At 45.2% G+C, this 17,477-nt stretch overlaps 1 protein-coding gene across 1 annotated transcript in view; it reads right to left on the bottom strand.

Moving 5' to 3' along the window:
- Nucleotides 1-2,278: 2,278 nt before the first annotated feature.
- LOC144598216 (uncharacterized) overlaps nt 2,279-17,477 on the bottom strand; it is a 78,079-nt gene continuing 62,880 nt past the window's right edge. Inside the window, exons 15-17 of the mRNA XM_078408100.1 lie at nt 4,559-4,651; nt 2,473-2,574; nt 2,279-2,382 (exon numbers count right to left, since the gene is read on the bottom strand). Of these exons, the coding sequence (XP_078264226.1) occupies nt 2,279-2,382; nt 2,473-2,574; nt 4,559-4,651 (299 nt within the window). The remainder of the gene's footprint in view (nt 2,383-2,472; nt 2,575-4,558; nt 4,652-17,477) is intronic.

A 17,477-nucleotide genomic window follows, 5' to 3' on the forward strand; every position in this document is an offset into this window, starting at 1 on the left:
GGCGGCTGAAGTCTGGAGTCCGTCTACCACCCATCAGGGCCTACATGGATGACATGACAATCATAACAACAACAGTACCTTGCACCAGGGAAGCTTCAAGAGAACATCACTGCGGCCAGAATGAAATTCAAGCCATCCAAATCAAGACGCGTTTCTATAATCAAAGGCAAACTGACAGATCAAAGGTTCTTCATTGATCAAGAACCTATCCCAACTGTGTCAGAGAAGCCAATCAAAAGTCTGGGAAGATGGTATGACTCTAAACTGAAGGACACTGATCAGGCAAACGAGCTTAGGCAAGAAATCATCAAAGGCCTGGTGAACCGACCGATCCATGCTGCCTGGAAAGCTGAAAATCTGGTGCCTGCAGTTTGGGTTACTACCTCGCCTTATGTGGCCACTAACCATGTATGACATCACCCTCACAAGTTGAGAAGATGGAAAGAACCATCAGCTCTTTTATGAGAAAATGGTTAGGTGTTCCTCGATGCCTGAGCAGCATAGGCTTGTACGGTCAGGGGGTACTTCAGCTGCCTCTCTCTAGCCTCACAGAGGAGTTCAAGTGCACTAAAGCCAGACCAGAGATGACCCTGGCAGAATCGAGGGACACTGTCATCCGAGCTGCTGCCCCAACCCTGGTAACAGGAAAGAAGTGGACGGCTAAGAATGCGACACAGCAGGCAAAATCTGCTCCACCACCACGACATGGTAGAGAAAGTCCAACACGGACGAAGTGGCTTGGGGCTTGGCGGAACAAGACATCCTCACTGGAAAGCCGGAAGTTGGTCGCGGCCGAAGTCCGCCGACAGGAGTCGTCGAGTAGGTGTGCCAAGGCTGTGTCGCAAGCTAAACAGGGCCAGTGGATGAGATGGGAGAGTGTGGAAAAGCAGAAGATCGTCTGGAAGGACATGTGGGGGATGGAGGCGAGCAGGTTAAGTTTCCTCATTCGGGCAACCTATGTCCTTCCTAGCCCTAAAAATCTCAACCAATGGCGGGGTGAAGATCCATCATGCCCCCTGTGTTCAACACCAGCCATGCTTAAGCACATCCTCACTGGGTGTAAAGTAGGCCTCTCCCAAGGACGGTACACCTGGAGACATAATCAAGTGCTCAAATGCCTGGCAGCGACTCTGGAAAGCAGAACAACCAACAATGATCTGCCGCCCAGAACAACCAACCCAGTTATGCCAATTGCCTTTGTTCGGGAGGGGGAACAAAGGCAACAGAAAATTCCACCATGGACCAAGTTTGGACAGCTGGAGGCAGCCCGGGACTGGCAGATGCTGGTGGACGTGGACCAACGGCTTATGGTTCCATCAGAGATAGCCATCACCAACTTGAGGCCTGATCTTGTCCTCTGGTCCAACTCTCAGCGCATGGTGTATTTTGTGGAGCTCACAGTCCCTTGGGAGGATGCTGTGCAGGAAGCCTTCGAAAGAAAGAAACTGCGATATACAGAGCTTGCAGCGGAGGCAGAACAGCGGGGCTGGAGAGCAAAGATCTGCCTGGTAGAAGTTGGATGTCGGGGCTTCATGGCAACATCAACTGTAAGACTGATGAAGGACCTGGGGATCAGCGGACAAGCCCTACGCCAGGCCATCAAGGAAACATCAGGGGTGGCAGAGCGGAGTAGCCGGTGGCTCTGGCTGAAGAGGAAAGACCCCATCTGGTCTCCCAAATAGGCCGGCTAGGCAGATGCAGAGGGGGGTGATTCTGGGACGCGAGCCTACTGGAGACGTCGTGAGCCCAGTCAGCGAAACGACAATGAAAGTAGGATCCTACTTGATAACCCCAATTGAGTGTCTGCCCAGCCTTTCTCAACATCGGAGGAGCTTAGGTGAGTGCTTAAGCCATCATCACCGGGAGCAAGTTGAGAGTTGGCACTTTGGATTTTAACATCACATCCTGTGTATTTGAAAACATTAAGGTGAGACTAGCAAGATTTAATGGGAGCCTGAAGGGCAACCTTTTAACTCAGAGGATGGTGTTTATATGGAATGAGCTGCCAGAGAATTTATATGCAAAAAGTAAATAATTAAACACAAATTTTCTTTTTCAACTTGCCTTTCTTGACACATGTGCCCTGCTGATGTGACTTCGCTTTGTGGAAAATTGCAAGGAGGACCATTTTCCAGGGACACAACCCCCATCTCTTAACCCGGGGGCATTGCCTGTACAGCGATGCGCAAGTACACATTAAAACGGATAATCTGGCATCCCATTGTTTGGAAATGCTCATCGTTTGGCATCTGACTCAATCACTAGTCTGGAGTGTGAGCTATAGGTCCAAAGTGTGAGCAAGTATGCAGACAGAATAAGAGTCCAGTGTCCTTGTATACTTTCCAGTGTCACTGCCGGGTTCACCAGAAATTGTACTAACTGCTATGTGCCATGCAAAAATAGCAATAATCTGGAAAATCTGAGCATCCTGCACTGCAACAGTGGGTGCAGATTATTGGAATTTGACTTTACCTGGATATGGACATAGGTATTTGACCTTTGTTGCACATTTTTTTCTATCTTTCTCCGCAGCTTTCGTCTGTTCATCTTTTTCAATGCAGCATTGAATAGCAACTGAAAAAGAATTGTAATTATTTACTTGTACAAAGAATAAAAATTACATCAAATACTTATTTCACTGCACATTAAAGGTACAGATAATTATCCATTTTATATGCGAGCATAAATTTTGAGCTGCGATTTTCATGCTGATCATGAATGTATTTTTGAACAGAAAGTTCAAATTACATGTTTCTACATCAGATGCTACCTATATTTAATATCAACGTTGTTTTAAATGGCAAATTTATGGAATGCATTATGTATTTTGAAGGTTCTGGAAGTTCCAAATTGTAATAAGCACGATATTCATCGAAATAATTGAAAGATGTTTGATGGCAATTGTCATGGTAACTGATGTTGTATTGAAATGCAACGCATGTTGCAGAAAGGTCACAAAAATAACAATAAAAGTGGCAGAGGTTGGGAGTGAGATAACAAAAATGGCAGAATGAGAAAGCACATTTGTATTCAGTGGTGCTTAAAGCGCATTTATGCGGTTTGAGGTTAAGATCTGACATTGGCGATGAGGATGGGATTAGAAAATGTGTAGTTCAACTTTTGAGGCAGACATGATGTTTGATGGAGTCGAAGCAGCTGGAATTAGAGGGTTGAACACTTTTGACCCAAGTGGGGAAGCGAGTGCAGTGAGTGCATGTTGGGAAGCATGGTCAGAGGAATTTGATGGCAACACAGACAGCCTGGGACTGTTTGCCAATGGGGCAATGTCGGTGCAGCTCATACAATGGAGAGCATTACTATTGTACAGTGCTGGATCTTCAGTTCAGGAGACTTTCAAGATGCTTCCAGTGACAGGAGGCAAATAGGATTATGCTACGGCTGTTGCTGCTTTGTTGAAGCATTATGTGGTGCAAACAAATGCTACATTTCAACCACATGTATTTTGCCAGACGGCAGAGGGGAAAACATTGCTCAGTTTGTCACAAGATTGCATCAAGTTTCTGAGGGCTACAACAATGGAGCCGAATTGTCGTCATCATTCCCCGTTTTGGAAACCATTTGCTCTTGGCCATGTTTAGCTTTAGTTTCATCGTCGCTGTCAGCATCAAAGTCACTGTATCAAGATCTTGGTTGGGGTTGCATCCTGAAAAACCATTAGGATCTTTACAGTCATTATCATCAAATTATTATTTTACCCCTTTAGTTGCACGAATGCTGCACTCTGGAATAACCTCCACCCACTTGCTGATTCAAGAAATGCCTGAAGAAACCACTGTAGAAAAGGGACAGGTGTTACATCTCCTGCAGTTGCAGGGGAAAGTACCTGGGGAGGGGGTAGTTTGGGTGGGAAGGGATGAGTGAACCAAAGTTGCGAAAGGAGCATTCTCTGCGGAAAGCGAAAAGGGATGGGGATGGGAAGATGTGACTGGTGATGGGATCACATCGGAGGTGACGGAAATGACAGAGGATGATGTGTTGGATGCAGCGGCTGGTGGGTGAAAGGTGAGGACCAAGGGAACTCTATTCTTCTTCTGTCTGGAGGGAGGGGGAGCGAGCGCAGAATTATGGAATACAGAGGAGGCACGGGTGAGGGATCCATCTACAACACCAGATGGAATGCGTCATCTTGGGAGCAGATGCGGCGGAGATGGAGAAATTCAAAGTAGGAGAAGGCATCTTTGCGAGAGACAAGGGGGGGAGGAAGCGTAGTCCAGATAAATTACTGTGTCGGTACATGCATAAAACAAAATGCTTGTTGCTGGGCTGAACTGCATACATGAAAACCTATTAACGTGACCATATAGAAAAACGTTTCCTGATCTTTCAGTTGCTCCTCATTAATTTTCATTTTAGATTTCTGTTGCTCTCACATGAATATTCACATGCAGGTAATGACTAATGTATAAAAGTACTGGATTTGCATCATGTCTTTGTATACTTTTAAGCCAAGTAATTTTATAATGGGTCAAATATTGAGCAGGTATGCAACAAGCAAAATATACAGTAATTTTGGATATACAGTGAGGTAGAAGAGTACCTGGCCATGGACCTTGGCTACGGGTGCTTGGAGTTGACCTTTTGCTCCTCTCTGCTGCTTTAGTTTGTTCATTTTTGTTTGTTCGACCATTAACTGGATAACAAAGATTGTTGTCATTAGTGTTACCGTCATTCTTTGATTTAATCAAACATATAAGTTGGATGGATTATTCAAATTTTTATTAATTTGCTTCTTTTTAATACATTTCAATTTTAACAACAAAAAATAAGCCTTTGAGTTCAAGATTAATACTGCTGGAAAAGAATCTTTCAAAATAGGAAACCCATTTTATGGGATGAGACAATCTGAGTAAACAATTGGGTTGGTTTGGGTCAATATTTTGTTTCTGGAATGTGGAAATGTCTATTAGGTGCAATGGATCCTTTGTACCCAGTAAAATTCTCAACCGGGTCATCCTCAACCGTCTTCAGGAAGCTGTAGACAAGAGGGTACGGGACCAGCAAGTAGGATTCAGCAAGGATCGCTCATGCACAGACCACATAGCAAGACTATGCATCATCATTGAACAGTCTATTGAATGGAACACGTCCCTGTACATCAACTTCATCGACTTTGAGAAACCGTTTGACAGCTTAGACAGGACAACACTATGGTGCCTAATGGACCATTATGGAATTCCCACCAAGATCATAAACTTAAACAAGAACTCGTATGATGAAACCTCATGCAAAGTTGTGCATGCAGGCCAGCTCTCCCAGAGCTTTAGTGTCAAGACGGGCGTCAAGCAGGGATGCCTACTGTCACCATTCCTGTTCCTCCTGGCAATTGACTGGATCATGATGGAAACAACTGAAGGGAAAAGAAATGGAATTCAGTGGACAATGTGGGAACAGCTAGATGACCTTGACTTTGCAGACGACATAGCTCTCCTTTCACACACACAGATACAAGTGCAGGAGAAGACGGACAGACTCTTACAAACCTGGTCTTACACCCAATACAGCAAAGACACAGGTGATGAAGATCCACTCCAAAACCAGCAACCCTATCCTCATGCACAGCACTGCCCTGGAGGAGGTAGAAACATTTACATACCTAGGCAGTGTTGTGGACACCACCGGAGGGGCAGATGCAGACATAAAAAGCAGAATCAATAAGGCTAGGGTGGTGTTTAGCATGCTCAGGAAGATCTGGAGTTCAAAATACATCTCAATCAACACCAATATATGCATCTTTAATTCAAATGTGAAGCAGGTAATGCTGTATGGATCAGACATGGAAAACAACAAAACACACAACAAACAGGCTGCAAACATTCATTAACACCTGCCTCAGGAGAATACTAAACATCTGGAGGAGAGACAAAATAAGCAATGTGGACCTGTGGAAAAGAACAAGCCAGGATCCCATTGACTTACAAATTCGAAAGAGAAAACGGAGTTGGATTGGACACACCCTCATAAAACCTGCCACAAACATCACCCGGCAAGCCCTGAAATGGAACCCCCAAGGTAAAAGGAAAAGAGGTCGCCCCAGGAACAGCTGGAGAAGAAGTGTCCAGGCAGAAATGTCTGGGATCTGGGGAGATCTCGAAAGAACCACCAACAACCAAGTGAGGTGGAGGACATTTGTCAATGGCCTATGCTCCCTAGAGGAGCAAAGGGCTTAAGAAGAAGGATCCTTTGTTAATTGTAAATCCACATGTATTTTAAATAAGATTAGTGTAGCCATAATGTGCAAACATAATGTTTCGAAATCTATCAAGCACAGATTGGATTGGCTGGTGATATATTATGGATGCTATTAAAATAGGCAAATTAACATGACACACTCAGCCCAATCCCTACTGCAAATATGCACTCTATAATTACATATTTTGTGCCAAATGAACATACTTCAGATTCAGCCAATTGTGTTCCAGATTGAATAAATACAATTCTATATTATTTTATGTATTATTAAAATCCAGAAACACATAACAAAAGTGGCAAGTACACTATCTCTAATGCTCACAGTACATCATATCATTGTAAACATTTGACCTTGGCATTGGAACATATTTGAGCAACCCCCATTGGGTGCAAGCCTCTCCTGCGGGCCTGGCAACCCTCCCCCAACTGACGATCCGTGGACCTGTTGCCGGCCGGGGAGGGTTCCCCGGGGCCGTGGCCGGGCGAGGGGGGGACAGGGAAGGGGAGATGGAGCCACTCACCTCGGCAATGGGCAGCCATCGCCAGAGCGAGCCATGGACCCGTTGGGTGGAAACCTCTCCAGCAGCGGCAGCTCGGCGGCGACGGCCATCTTGTTTGACCCTCTGCCACTGCGCTGCACCACGGGAGGAAGGTCAGGCGCGGGGCACACCGGGACGGGCGCCTGTCCTCCCGGCAGGGGGTGGGGAAGCACATTTATTAAAGTTTATTAAATTAATTGTTTTTAAAAAGTAACAAAACTTGATTTATTGAAACCACGGGGGAATGGTGAGTAGGGTGGGCCTAAAATTGTTGCGCGATCATGTACCGTTGTGGCTGTAGTTCGAGAACAAATCTATGCGCAAATATACAAACAAACACAAATATACTAAATGAAAGTTTTAATAATACATAGATTTTGCTGTTTGGATGTTCAGTTGCCATGATTCAATTGTTGTGCCACAGCCCTATTTCTCAGTCAGTGAGAATCTGCTGATATCTCTGCAATTGAATCATACCTTCAAGGTCAGCAGAGGAGCGGCAGGTGAAAGAGTGAGTGTGGGGATTAGCTGAGAAGGTAATCTCTCTGAGTTTTTCCAGTGTTCTTTTATAGGAGCGGGGGATTTAAAAAACAGTCGGGACCAGCCTGCAACACATACCTTCAAGGTCGGAGAGGAGTGGCAGGTGAAGGGGCGAGTGCAGGGATTGGCTGAGAAGGTAATCTCTTGGAGTTTCATCAGCTAATATAAGCAAGGTTTGCTCTAGGGGAGCGGCCTGTCGGGGAGCGGCCTTGTCGTGGGATGTGCCTTGAGAGTAAAGTGCGAGTCTTTGGCTCGAGGGTCTTCGGCGAGGAGGCTGAGGGAGGAGACTACGCCAAAAGTTGGAGAGGGTGAGGCGCTGTAAAGAAATTACAGGTAAGCTAATTCAGTGTGATGTTTGCAGGATGTGGAGGGTCAGGGACACCGCTGGTGCCTCTGGCCGCTACAACTGTGGAAAGTGGGTCCAGGTTCAGCTCCTGAAGGACCATGTTGAGACACTGGAGAGGCAACTGGATGACCTCGGCATCATCCAAGAAAACGAGAGTTTCATGGACAAGACCTACAGCGAGATTGTTACACCAAGGATACTGGAAGAGAGAAGGTGGGTGACGGTGAGGAAGGGAAGGAACCTGGGGGTTGTACCTCTTCAAAACCGTTTCACCCTCTTGGAAGCTGTCGGGACAGAAGACACTGCCAGTCTGAGCAGCGGACAAGTCTGCGGGGCAAAACGTGGCGCAGAAGCAAAGCTGAGGAGACCGACGTCAGGCAGAGCCGTGGCAGTAGGGGACTCCATCATGAGAGGTACAGACAGGGGTTTCTGCGGCAATAAGCAGGATTCAAGGATGGTGTGTTGCCTGCCTGATGCAAGGATCAAGGGCGTTGCAGAGCATCCTCAAAAGTGAAGGTGAGCAGCCGGAAGTGGTAGTGCATGTCGGCACAAACGACATCAGGAAGAAGTGGAAAGAGTTTCTGCAGACTTTAGAGACCTCTGAAGAAGGCTAAAAGTAGGACCACCAGGGTGGTTATCTCCAGTTTGCTTCTAATTCCTTGTGCTGGCGAGGGCAGGAACAGGGAGATAGGGAATCTGAATGTGTGGCTGAGGAGATGATGCAGGGGGCAGGGATTTAGATTATTAGACCACTGGGATCTGTTTTGGGGTAAGGGTGAATTGTACAAAAGGGACGGGTTGCACCTCAACAGGTGGGGGACCAGCATTCTGGCAGGCAGGTTTGCACTGCTACTCGGGTGGGTATAAACTAAATAGTGGGGTGGGGGGTGACAAATGGGATAGACAAGGATGGAGGTAAAGGGAAATTGAGTATAGGAAAGGTTAAGAAAGACCCCAGAATTAACGGGACAGAAAGCTCACGAAGGGATAGGAGAGTATGGCCAAGTGAAATAGAAATCGATGTGAAAGGCGAGGTAAGTAATGGATTAAAAGTATTATATATGAATGCGCGGTATAAGAAGTAAAGTGGATGAGCTTGAGGCTCAGTCAAAGATTGGTAGGTATGACATTGTGCGCATTACAGAGACATGGCTGCAGGAGGATCGGGCCTGGGAACTGAATATTCAGGGTTATACGTCCTATAGACAGAGGAGGTGGGGTAGCTCTGTTGGTGAGGGATGAAATTCAGTCTCTTGAGAGGGGTGACATAGGGGCTGACGATATTGAGTCGCTGTGGATAGAATTGAGGAATTGTAAAGGTAAGAATCCACTAATGGGAGTTATCTACAGGTCCCCAGACAGTAGCCTGGATATAGGGGGTAAGTTGCAGCAGGAGTTAAAACTGGCATGTAACAAAGGTAATGCCACTGTCGTTATGGGAGATTTCAATATGCAGGTAGACTGGGAAAATCAGGTTGGTTTTGGACTCCAAGAAAGGGAGTTTGTAGAGTGCCTCCGAGATGGATTCTCAGAGCAGCTTGTATTGGAGCCAACCAGAGAGAAGACAATTCTGGATTCAGTGTTGTCCAATGAACCAGATTTAATAAGGGAACTCAAGGTAAAGGAACCGCTTGGAGGTAGTGACCATAATATGATTAGTTTTAATCTGCAATTTGAGAGGGAGAAGGTTAAATCAGAAGTGTCAGTGTTGCAGATGAACAAAGGGGACCATGAAGGCATGAGAGAGGAGCTGGCCAGGGTCGACTGGAAAAGGATCCTAGTAGGAATGACGGTGGAACAGCAATGGCAGGAATTTCTGGGCATAATCCAGAAGATGCAGGATCATTTCATTCCAAAGAGGAAGAAAAATTCTTAGGGGAGTAAGAGGCAACCGTGGCTGACAAGGGAAGTTAGAGATGGAATAAAACTAAAAGAAAAGATGTATAACATAGCATAGACTAGCGGGAAGCCAGAGGATTGGAAAACTTTCAAAGGACAACAGAAGGTAACAAAAATGGGCAATACAGGGTGAAAAGATGAAGTACAAGGTTAAGTTGGCCAAGAATATAAAGAAGGATAGTAAAAACTTATTTTGGTATGTTAAGAGAAAAAAATGAGTAAAGACAAATGCGAGTCCCTTGAAGGCAGTAATGGGTGAAATTATTATGGGTAACAAGGAAATGCAGAAGAATTGATCAGATACTTCGATTCTGCTTTCACTAAGGAGGACAAAAACAATCTCCCAGATGTACTAGAGACAGAGGATCTGAGGAGACAGAGGAACTGAAAGAAATTTCCATTAGGCGAGAAATAGTATTAGGTAGACTGATGGGACTGAAGGCTGATAAATCCCCAGGGCCTGATGGTTTGCATCCCAGGGTACTCAAGGAGGTGGCTCGAGAAATAGTGGACGCATTGGTGATCATTTTCCAATGTTCAATAGATTCAGGATCAGTTCCTGTGGATTGGAGGGTAGCTAATGTTATCCCACTTTTAGAAAGGAGCGAAATTGAAAACAGGGAATTATAGAACAGTTAGCCTGACATCGGTGGTGGGGAAGATGCTGGAGTCAATTATTAAAGAGATAATAACGGCACATTTGGATAACAGTAACAGGATTGGTCCAAGTTAGCATGGATTTGTGAAGGGGGAAATCCTGCTTGACTAATCTACTGGAATTTTTTGAGAATGTAATAAGTAAAATGGATGAGGGAGAGCCAATGGATGTAGTGTATCTGGACTTTCAAAAAGCCCACACAGGAGATTGGTGGGCAAAATTAGACCATAGGATATTGGGGGTAGGATATTGACATGGATAGAGAATTGGTTAGCAGACAGGAAGCAAAGAGTAGGAACAAATGGGTCCTTTTCAGAATGGCAGGCAGTGACGAGTGGAGTGCTGCAAGGCTCGGTCCTGGGGTTGCAACTATCTACAATATATATTAATGATTTGGATGATGGAATTAGAAGCCACACCAGCAAGTTTGCAGATGACAAAAAGCTAGTTGGCAATGTGAACTGCGAAGAGGATGTTAGGAGGTTGCAGGGTGACTTGGACAGTTGGAGTGAGTGGGTAGATGCATGGGAGATGAAGTATAATGTGAGGTTATCCACTTTGGCGGCAAAAACAAGGGGCAGATTATTATCTCAACGGTCAGATTAGGTAAAGCGGAAGTCCAACGAGACCTGGGTGTTCTTGTGCACCAGTCACTGAAAGTAAGCATGCAGGTACAGCAGGCAGGGAAGAAAGCTAATGGCATATTGGCATTCATAACGAGAGGATTTGAGTATCGGAGTAAAGGGGTCCTTCTGCAGTTGAATAGGGCCCTGGTGAGACCACATCTGGAGTATTGTGTGCAGTTTTGGTCTCCTAATTTGAGGAAGGACATCCTTGCTATTGAGGCAGTGCACCGTGGGTTTACAAGGTTAATCCCTGCGATGGCGGGACTGTAATACGAGGAAAGATTGGACTGGGCTTGTATTCACTGGAGTTTCGAAGGATGAGAGGGGATCTTATAGAGACGTATAAAATTATGAAAGGACTGGACAAGCTAGATGCAGGAATAATGTTCCCAATGTTGGGGGAGTCCAGAACCAGGGGCCATAGTCTTAGAATAAAGGATAGGCCATTTAAAACTGAGCTGTGAAAAAAAAAATTCACCCAGAGAGTTGTGAATTTGTGGAATTCTCTGCCACAGAAGGCAGTGGAGGCCAATTTAAGAGTTAGATAGAGCTCTAGGGGCTAGTGGAATCAAGGTATATGGGGAGAAGGCAGGCACAGGTTACTGATTGTGGATGATCAGCCATGATCACAATGAATGGCGGTGCTGGCTAGAGGGGCCAAATGTCCTCCTCCTGTACCTATTTTCTATGTTTCTATGTAATTGGAGGAAAGTACTTTATCAACAATTGCCTACCGATAACATTATAAAAAAATTGCACAAGGGCATTAGTTTAATTCAGGGTAGCATCATAAGCATCAGTCCAAAGCATGTGAATTTCCCTGTGTGGACTGACTCAAATAACTGAACATTTGTGTGAATCAGAAAGCCTTTGATTAGGTGCCACATTGGAGGCTGCTAAGGAAGATGAGAGCCCATGGTATCAAAGGGCAAATATGAGCAAGGATATCAGCTTGGCCATGGCAAAAAGAATGGCATTAAAGGGGGCTTTTTCTGGTTGGCTGCCAATGACTAGCGCAGTTCCGCTGGGCTCGGTCCTGGGGCCGCTTCTTTTCAAGTTGTATATTAATGATTTGCATGAAGGGATTGAAGGCTTTGTGGCCAAGTTTGCGGATGATACGAAAATGGGTGGAGGGACAGCTCATGTAGAGAACGTAGGGACTCTGCGGAAGGACTTGGGTAGGTTGGGAGAGTGGGCAGAGAAGTGGCAGATGGAATATAGTGTAGCAAAGTGCGTAGTCATGCAGTTTGGTCGTAGGAATAAGGGTGTAGATTATTTTCTAAATGGGAAGAAAATCCAGAAATTGGAAGTGAAAAGGGGCATGGAAGTGCTGGTGCAGGATTCCAAAGACGTTAATCTGCAAGTTGGTAGTAAAGAAAGCAAACACAATGCTAGCATTTATTTCAAGAGGGTTTGTATACAAAAAAAGGGATGTATTTCTGAGGCTCTATAAGGAGTTGGTCAAGCCACATATGGCATATTGTGAGCAATTTTGGGCACCACATCTGAGGAAGGATATGCTGGCTCTGGTAAGGGTCCAGAGGAGGTTTACAAGAATGATCCCAGGAATTAGTAGGTTAACATATGATGAGCGTTTGACAGCACTGGGCCTATATTCGTTGGAGTTTAGAAGAATGAGCGGGGCCCTCATTGAAATGTTCCGAATAGTGAAAGGCTTGGATAGAGTGGATGTGGAGAGGATAGACAATAGACAATAGGTGCAGGAGTAGGCCATTCGGCCCGAGCCAGCACCGCCATTCAATATGATCATGGCTAATCATTCTCAATCAGTACCCCGTTCCTGCCTTCTGCCCATACCCCCTGACTCCTCTATCCTTAAGAGCTTTATCTAGCTCTCTCTTGAATGCATTCAGAGAATTGGCCTCCACTGCCTTCTGAGGCAGAGAATTCTACAGATTCACAACTCTCTGTCTGAAAAAGTTTTTTCCTCATCTCCGTTCTAAATGGCCTACCCCTTATTCTAAAACTGTGGCCCGTTGTTCTGGACTCCCCCAACATTGGGAACATGTTTCCTGCCTCGAACGTGTCCAACCCCTTAATAATCTTATACGTTTCGATAAGATCCCCTCCCATCCTTCTAAATTCCAGTGTATACAAGCCTAGTAGCTCCAGTCTTTCAACATATGACAGTCCCGCCATTCCGGGAATTAACCTAGTAAACCTACGCTGCACGCCCTCAATAGCAAGAATATCCATCCTCAAATTTGGAGAGCAAAACTGCACACAGTACTCCAGGTGCGGTCTCACTAGGGCCCTGTACAACTGCAGAAGGACCTCTTTGCTCCTATATGCAACTCCTCTTGTTATGAAGGCCAACATTCCATTGGCTTTCTTCACTGCCTGCTGTACCTGCATGCTTCCTTTCAGTGACTGATGCACTAGGACACCCAGATCTCGTTGTACGTCCCCTTTTCCTAACTTGACACCATTCAGATAATACTCTGCCTTCCGATTCTTACCACCAAAGTGGATAACCTCACACTTATCCACATTAAACTGCATCTGCCATGCATCCGCCCACTCACACAACCTGTCCAAGTCACCCTGCAACCTCATAGCATCTTCCTCACAGTTCACACTGCCACCCAGCTTTGTATCATCTGCAAATTTGCTAATGGTACTTTTAATCGCTTCATCCAAGTCATTAATGTATATTGTAAATAGCTGCAGTCCCAGCACTAAGCCTTGCGGTACCCCACTAGTTACTGCCTGCCATTCTGAAAGGGACCCATTTATCCCCACTCTTTGCTTTCTGTCTGTCAACCAATTTTCTATCCATTTCAGTACTCTACCTCCAATACCATGTGCTCTAATTTTGCTCACTAATCTCCTATGTGGAACCTTGTCGAAGGCTTTCTGAAAGTCGAGGTACACCACATCCACCGGCTCTCCCCTGTCAATTTTCCTAGTTACATCCTCAAAGAATTCCAGAAGATTAGTCAAGCATGATTTCCCCTTCGTAAATCCATGCTGACTCGGACCGATCCTGTTACTACTATCCAAATGCTCCGCAATCTCGTCTTTTATAATTGACTCCAGCATCTTCCCCACCACTGATGTAAGACTAACTGGTCTATAATTTCCCGTTTTCTCTCTCCCTCCTTTCTTAAAAAGTGGGACAACATTAGCTACCCTCCAATCCACAGGAACTGATCCTGAATCTATAGAACACTGGAAAATGATCACCAATGCGTCCACAATTTCTAGCGCCACCTCCTTAAGTACCCTGGGATGCAGACCATCAGGCCCTGGGGATTTATCAACCTTCAGTCCCATCAGTCTACCCAACACCATTTCCTGCCTAATGTGGATTTCCTTCAGTTCCTCCGTCACCCTAGGATCTCTTGCCACTAGAACATCTGGGAGATTGCTTGTATCTTCCTTAGTGAAGACAGATCCAAAGTACCAGTTCAACTCGTCTGCCATTTCCTTGTTCCCCATAATAAATTCCACTGCTTCTGTCTTCAAGGGACCCACATTTGCCTTGACTATTTTCTTCCTCTTTACGTAACTAAAAAAGCTTTTACTATCCTCCTTTATGTTATTGGCTAGTTTACCCTCGTACCTCATCTTTTCTCCCCATATAGCCTTGTGAGTCATCTTCTGTTGCTCTTTAAAAGAGTCCCAATCCTCTGTCTTCCCACTCTTCTTTGCGTTGTTGTATCTTTGTTGTTTATCTTTTATTTTTATGCTGTCCTTGACTTCCCTTGTCAGCCACGGGTGCCTCTTACTCCCCTTAGAATCTTTCCTCCTCTTTGGGATAAATTGATCCTGCAACTTCTGCATTATTCCCAGGAATACCTGCCATTGCTGTTACACTAGTAGGAGAGTCTAGGATTAGAGGTCATGGCCTCGGAATGAAAGGACGTTCTTTTAGGAAGGAGATGAGGAGGAATTTCTTCAGTTAGGGGGTGGTGTGTTACACAATCCACCGGGTGGCACCGTCAGCGATGGCAGCCTCACCAACGGTCTGTTGTTTCGTCCTTTTTGTTATTTTTAGTGTGGTTTAAAAGTATGTGTTAATGTTCTCTGTTTTTTTTTTAAGGGGGGGGGGGGGGGGTGGGCCGGGAGAAAGATTTTTTCAATCTCTTACCTTGCCGGAGATGCGATTGTTTTGCAGATTGTATCTCCGGTCGTTCTGCAGCCCAACATCATGGAGCTAGAGGCCTTGCTCGAGACTGACTTTGAGCCCCACCGTGGGGCCATGGACTTACCATCGGAGCCTGCAATCCCATGCCTGGGATCGACGCTCCAACCGCGGCCTGCAGATTTCACCACCGAGGACCTTGCAGTCTCGGGTAGAGACCAATGTTGGGAAGCTCTAAAGACGCAGAAGGTTTGACTAGCCTCGACCCAGGGTCAGATCACTTGGCGCGGGTAGCTAATATTCCTTTCCTCCCCCTCCCCCTCCCCCACCCCCGATGCGGGAGCTTGATTGCCCCGACACAAAGGGCCCGACCGCCGGCTATGGAACCAAGATCGTCCCGTCAATGGAAGTCTCAAGGTCCCTGACTGCGGGAGAACAAAGAAGGGAAGAGGATTGATTTTTTTTTTGCCTTTCATCATAACCTGGAACCTGGAGGTGTCACTGTGGTGGATGTTTATGTTAAAATGTATTTTGCGTGTTCTGTTGCTTTTTATTGGTATGACTGTATGGCAAAAGAAATTGCTCATTTGTTGCAAAATATATTTGCCTAATAAAGTATGATAAAGTACGATTATGATGAATCTGTGGAATTATTTGCCACAGAAGGCTGCGGAGGCAAAGTTAGTGGTTATATTTAAGGCAGAGATAGAGAGATTCTTGATTAGTTTCAAAGAGGTCCCCCTCATCTCTCTAAACTCCAGCGAGTACAGGCCTAGTGCCGTCAAACGCTCATCATATCATTAACCCAATCATCCCGGGGGATCATTTTTGTAAACCTCCTCTGGACCCTCTCCAACACCAGCACATCCTTCCTCAGATATGGGGCCCAAATTTGCTATAAAAGGTTTAAATATCTTTTAGATTGATTGGATCCTAGAAAATCCACACATATTTACATTTGGTTAAATGTAGTGTAATATGGGCACAATGTGGAATCATAATATGCAATTGAAGCTGTATCTCACCATACTCATGTTTCAGACAATAAACCTGAATTTAACAAATGCTGCTTGAACTGACTGCTGGTATCACATGTTAGATATTACTAAAATAGGCAATTAACATTATAAGCACTCAAGATAAACACTCAAGTAATTCGAGTTTCACTGTACCGTAATAGGTGCATGTGACAATAAACTGACCTTTGAACCATTGAAAATGCTGGTGTAACTCAGCGGGACAGGCAGCATCTCTAGAGAGAAGGAATGGTGATGTTTTGAGTCGAAACCCTTCTTCTGACCTGAAACGTCACTCATTCCTTCTCTCCAGAGACGTTGTCTGTCCCGCTGAGTTATTCCAGCATTTGTGTCTACCTTTGGTTTAAACCAGTATTTGCAGTTCCTTTCTACACATTATAAACACTCACCTATTTCCACATTGCATCAATACTCCATCATTCTGCATTTTGTGTAGAAAGCGCACACGTCACAGATTAAGCCAACCAATTAAATACATTCAATTTGTAATTTTGGAAAACCAGAATTGCATCACGAGGTAAAATTTGCAAAAGTACCCCACAACTAGTGCTCATTGTGCATCATTGCACACATTTGAGCTAGTCATAAGAGTACCTGGATATGGCTCTTGATTGTTGGTTCTTGAAGATTATTTTCTCTCCATTGCAGTTTCTGTGCATTTATTTTCCATAAATGAGCTTTGTCTATCAACTGGATATGGTAAATATATGCTGGTGACATCTTGATTCTTTTAGTTCTTTTCCCATTTAGAAAGTAAGTCTACGCCTTTATTCCTTCTACCAAAGTGCATGAGCTACGCTATATCCCATTTGCCACTTTGTTGCTTATTCTCCCAAACTGTCCAAGACCTTCTGCAGACTCCCTGCTTCCTCAAAACTAACTGCCCCTCCATCCATCTTTGTATTGTCCACAAACAATAGACAATAGACAATAGACAATAGGTGCAGGAGTAGGCCATTCAGCCCTTCGAGCCAGCACCGCCATTCAATGCGATCATGGCTGATCACTATCAATCAGTACCCCGTTCCTGCCTTCTCCCCATACCCCCTCACTCCGCTATCCTTAAGAGCTCTATCCAGCTCTCTCTTGAAAGCATCCAACGAACTGGCCTCCACTGCCTTCTGAGGCAGAGAATTCCACACCTTCACCACCCTCTGACTGAAAAAGTTCTTCCTCATCTCCGTTCTAAATGGCCTACCCCTTATTCTCAAACTGTGGCCCCTTGTTCTGGACTCCCCCAACATTGGGAACATGTTATCTGCCTCTAATGTGTCCAATCCCCTAATTATCTTATATGTTTCAATAAGATCCCCCCTCATCCTTCTAAATTCCAGTGTATACAAGCCCAATCGCTCCAGCCTTTCAACATACGACAGTCCCGCCATTCCGGGAATTAATCTAGTGAACCTACGCTGCACGCCCTCCATAGCAAGAATATCCTTCCTCAAATTTGGAGACCAAAACTGCACACAGTACTCCAGGTGCGGTCTCACCAGGGCCCGGAACAACTGTAG

Source organism: Rhinoraja longicauda, chromosome 11, assembly GCF_053455715.1.
Source record: "Rhinoraja longicauda isolate Sanriku21f chromosome 11, sRhiLon1.1, whole genome shotgun sequence".
In the NCBI taxonomy this organism is placed as follows: Eukaryota; Metazoa; Chordata; class Chondrichthyes; order Rajiformes; family Arhynchobatidae; genus Rhinoraja; species Rhinoraja longicauda.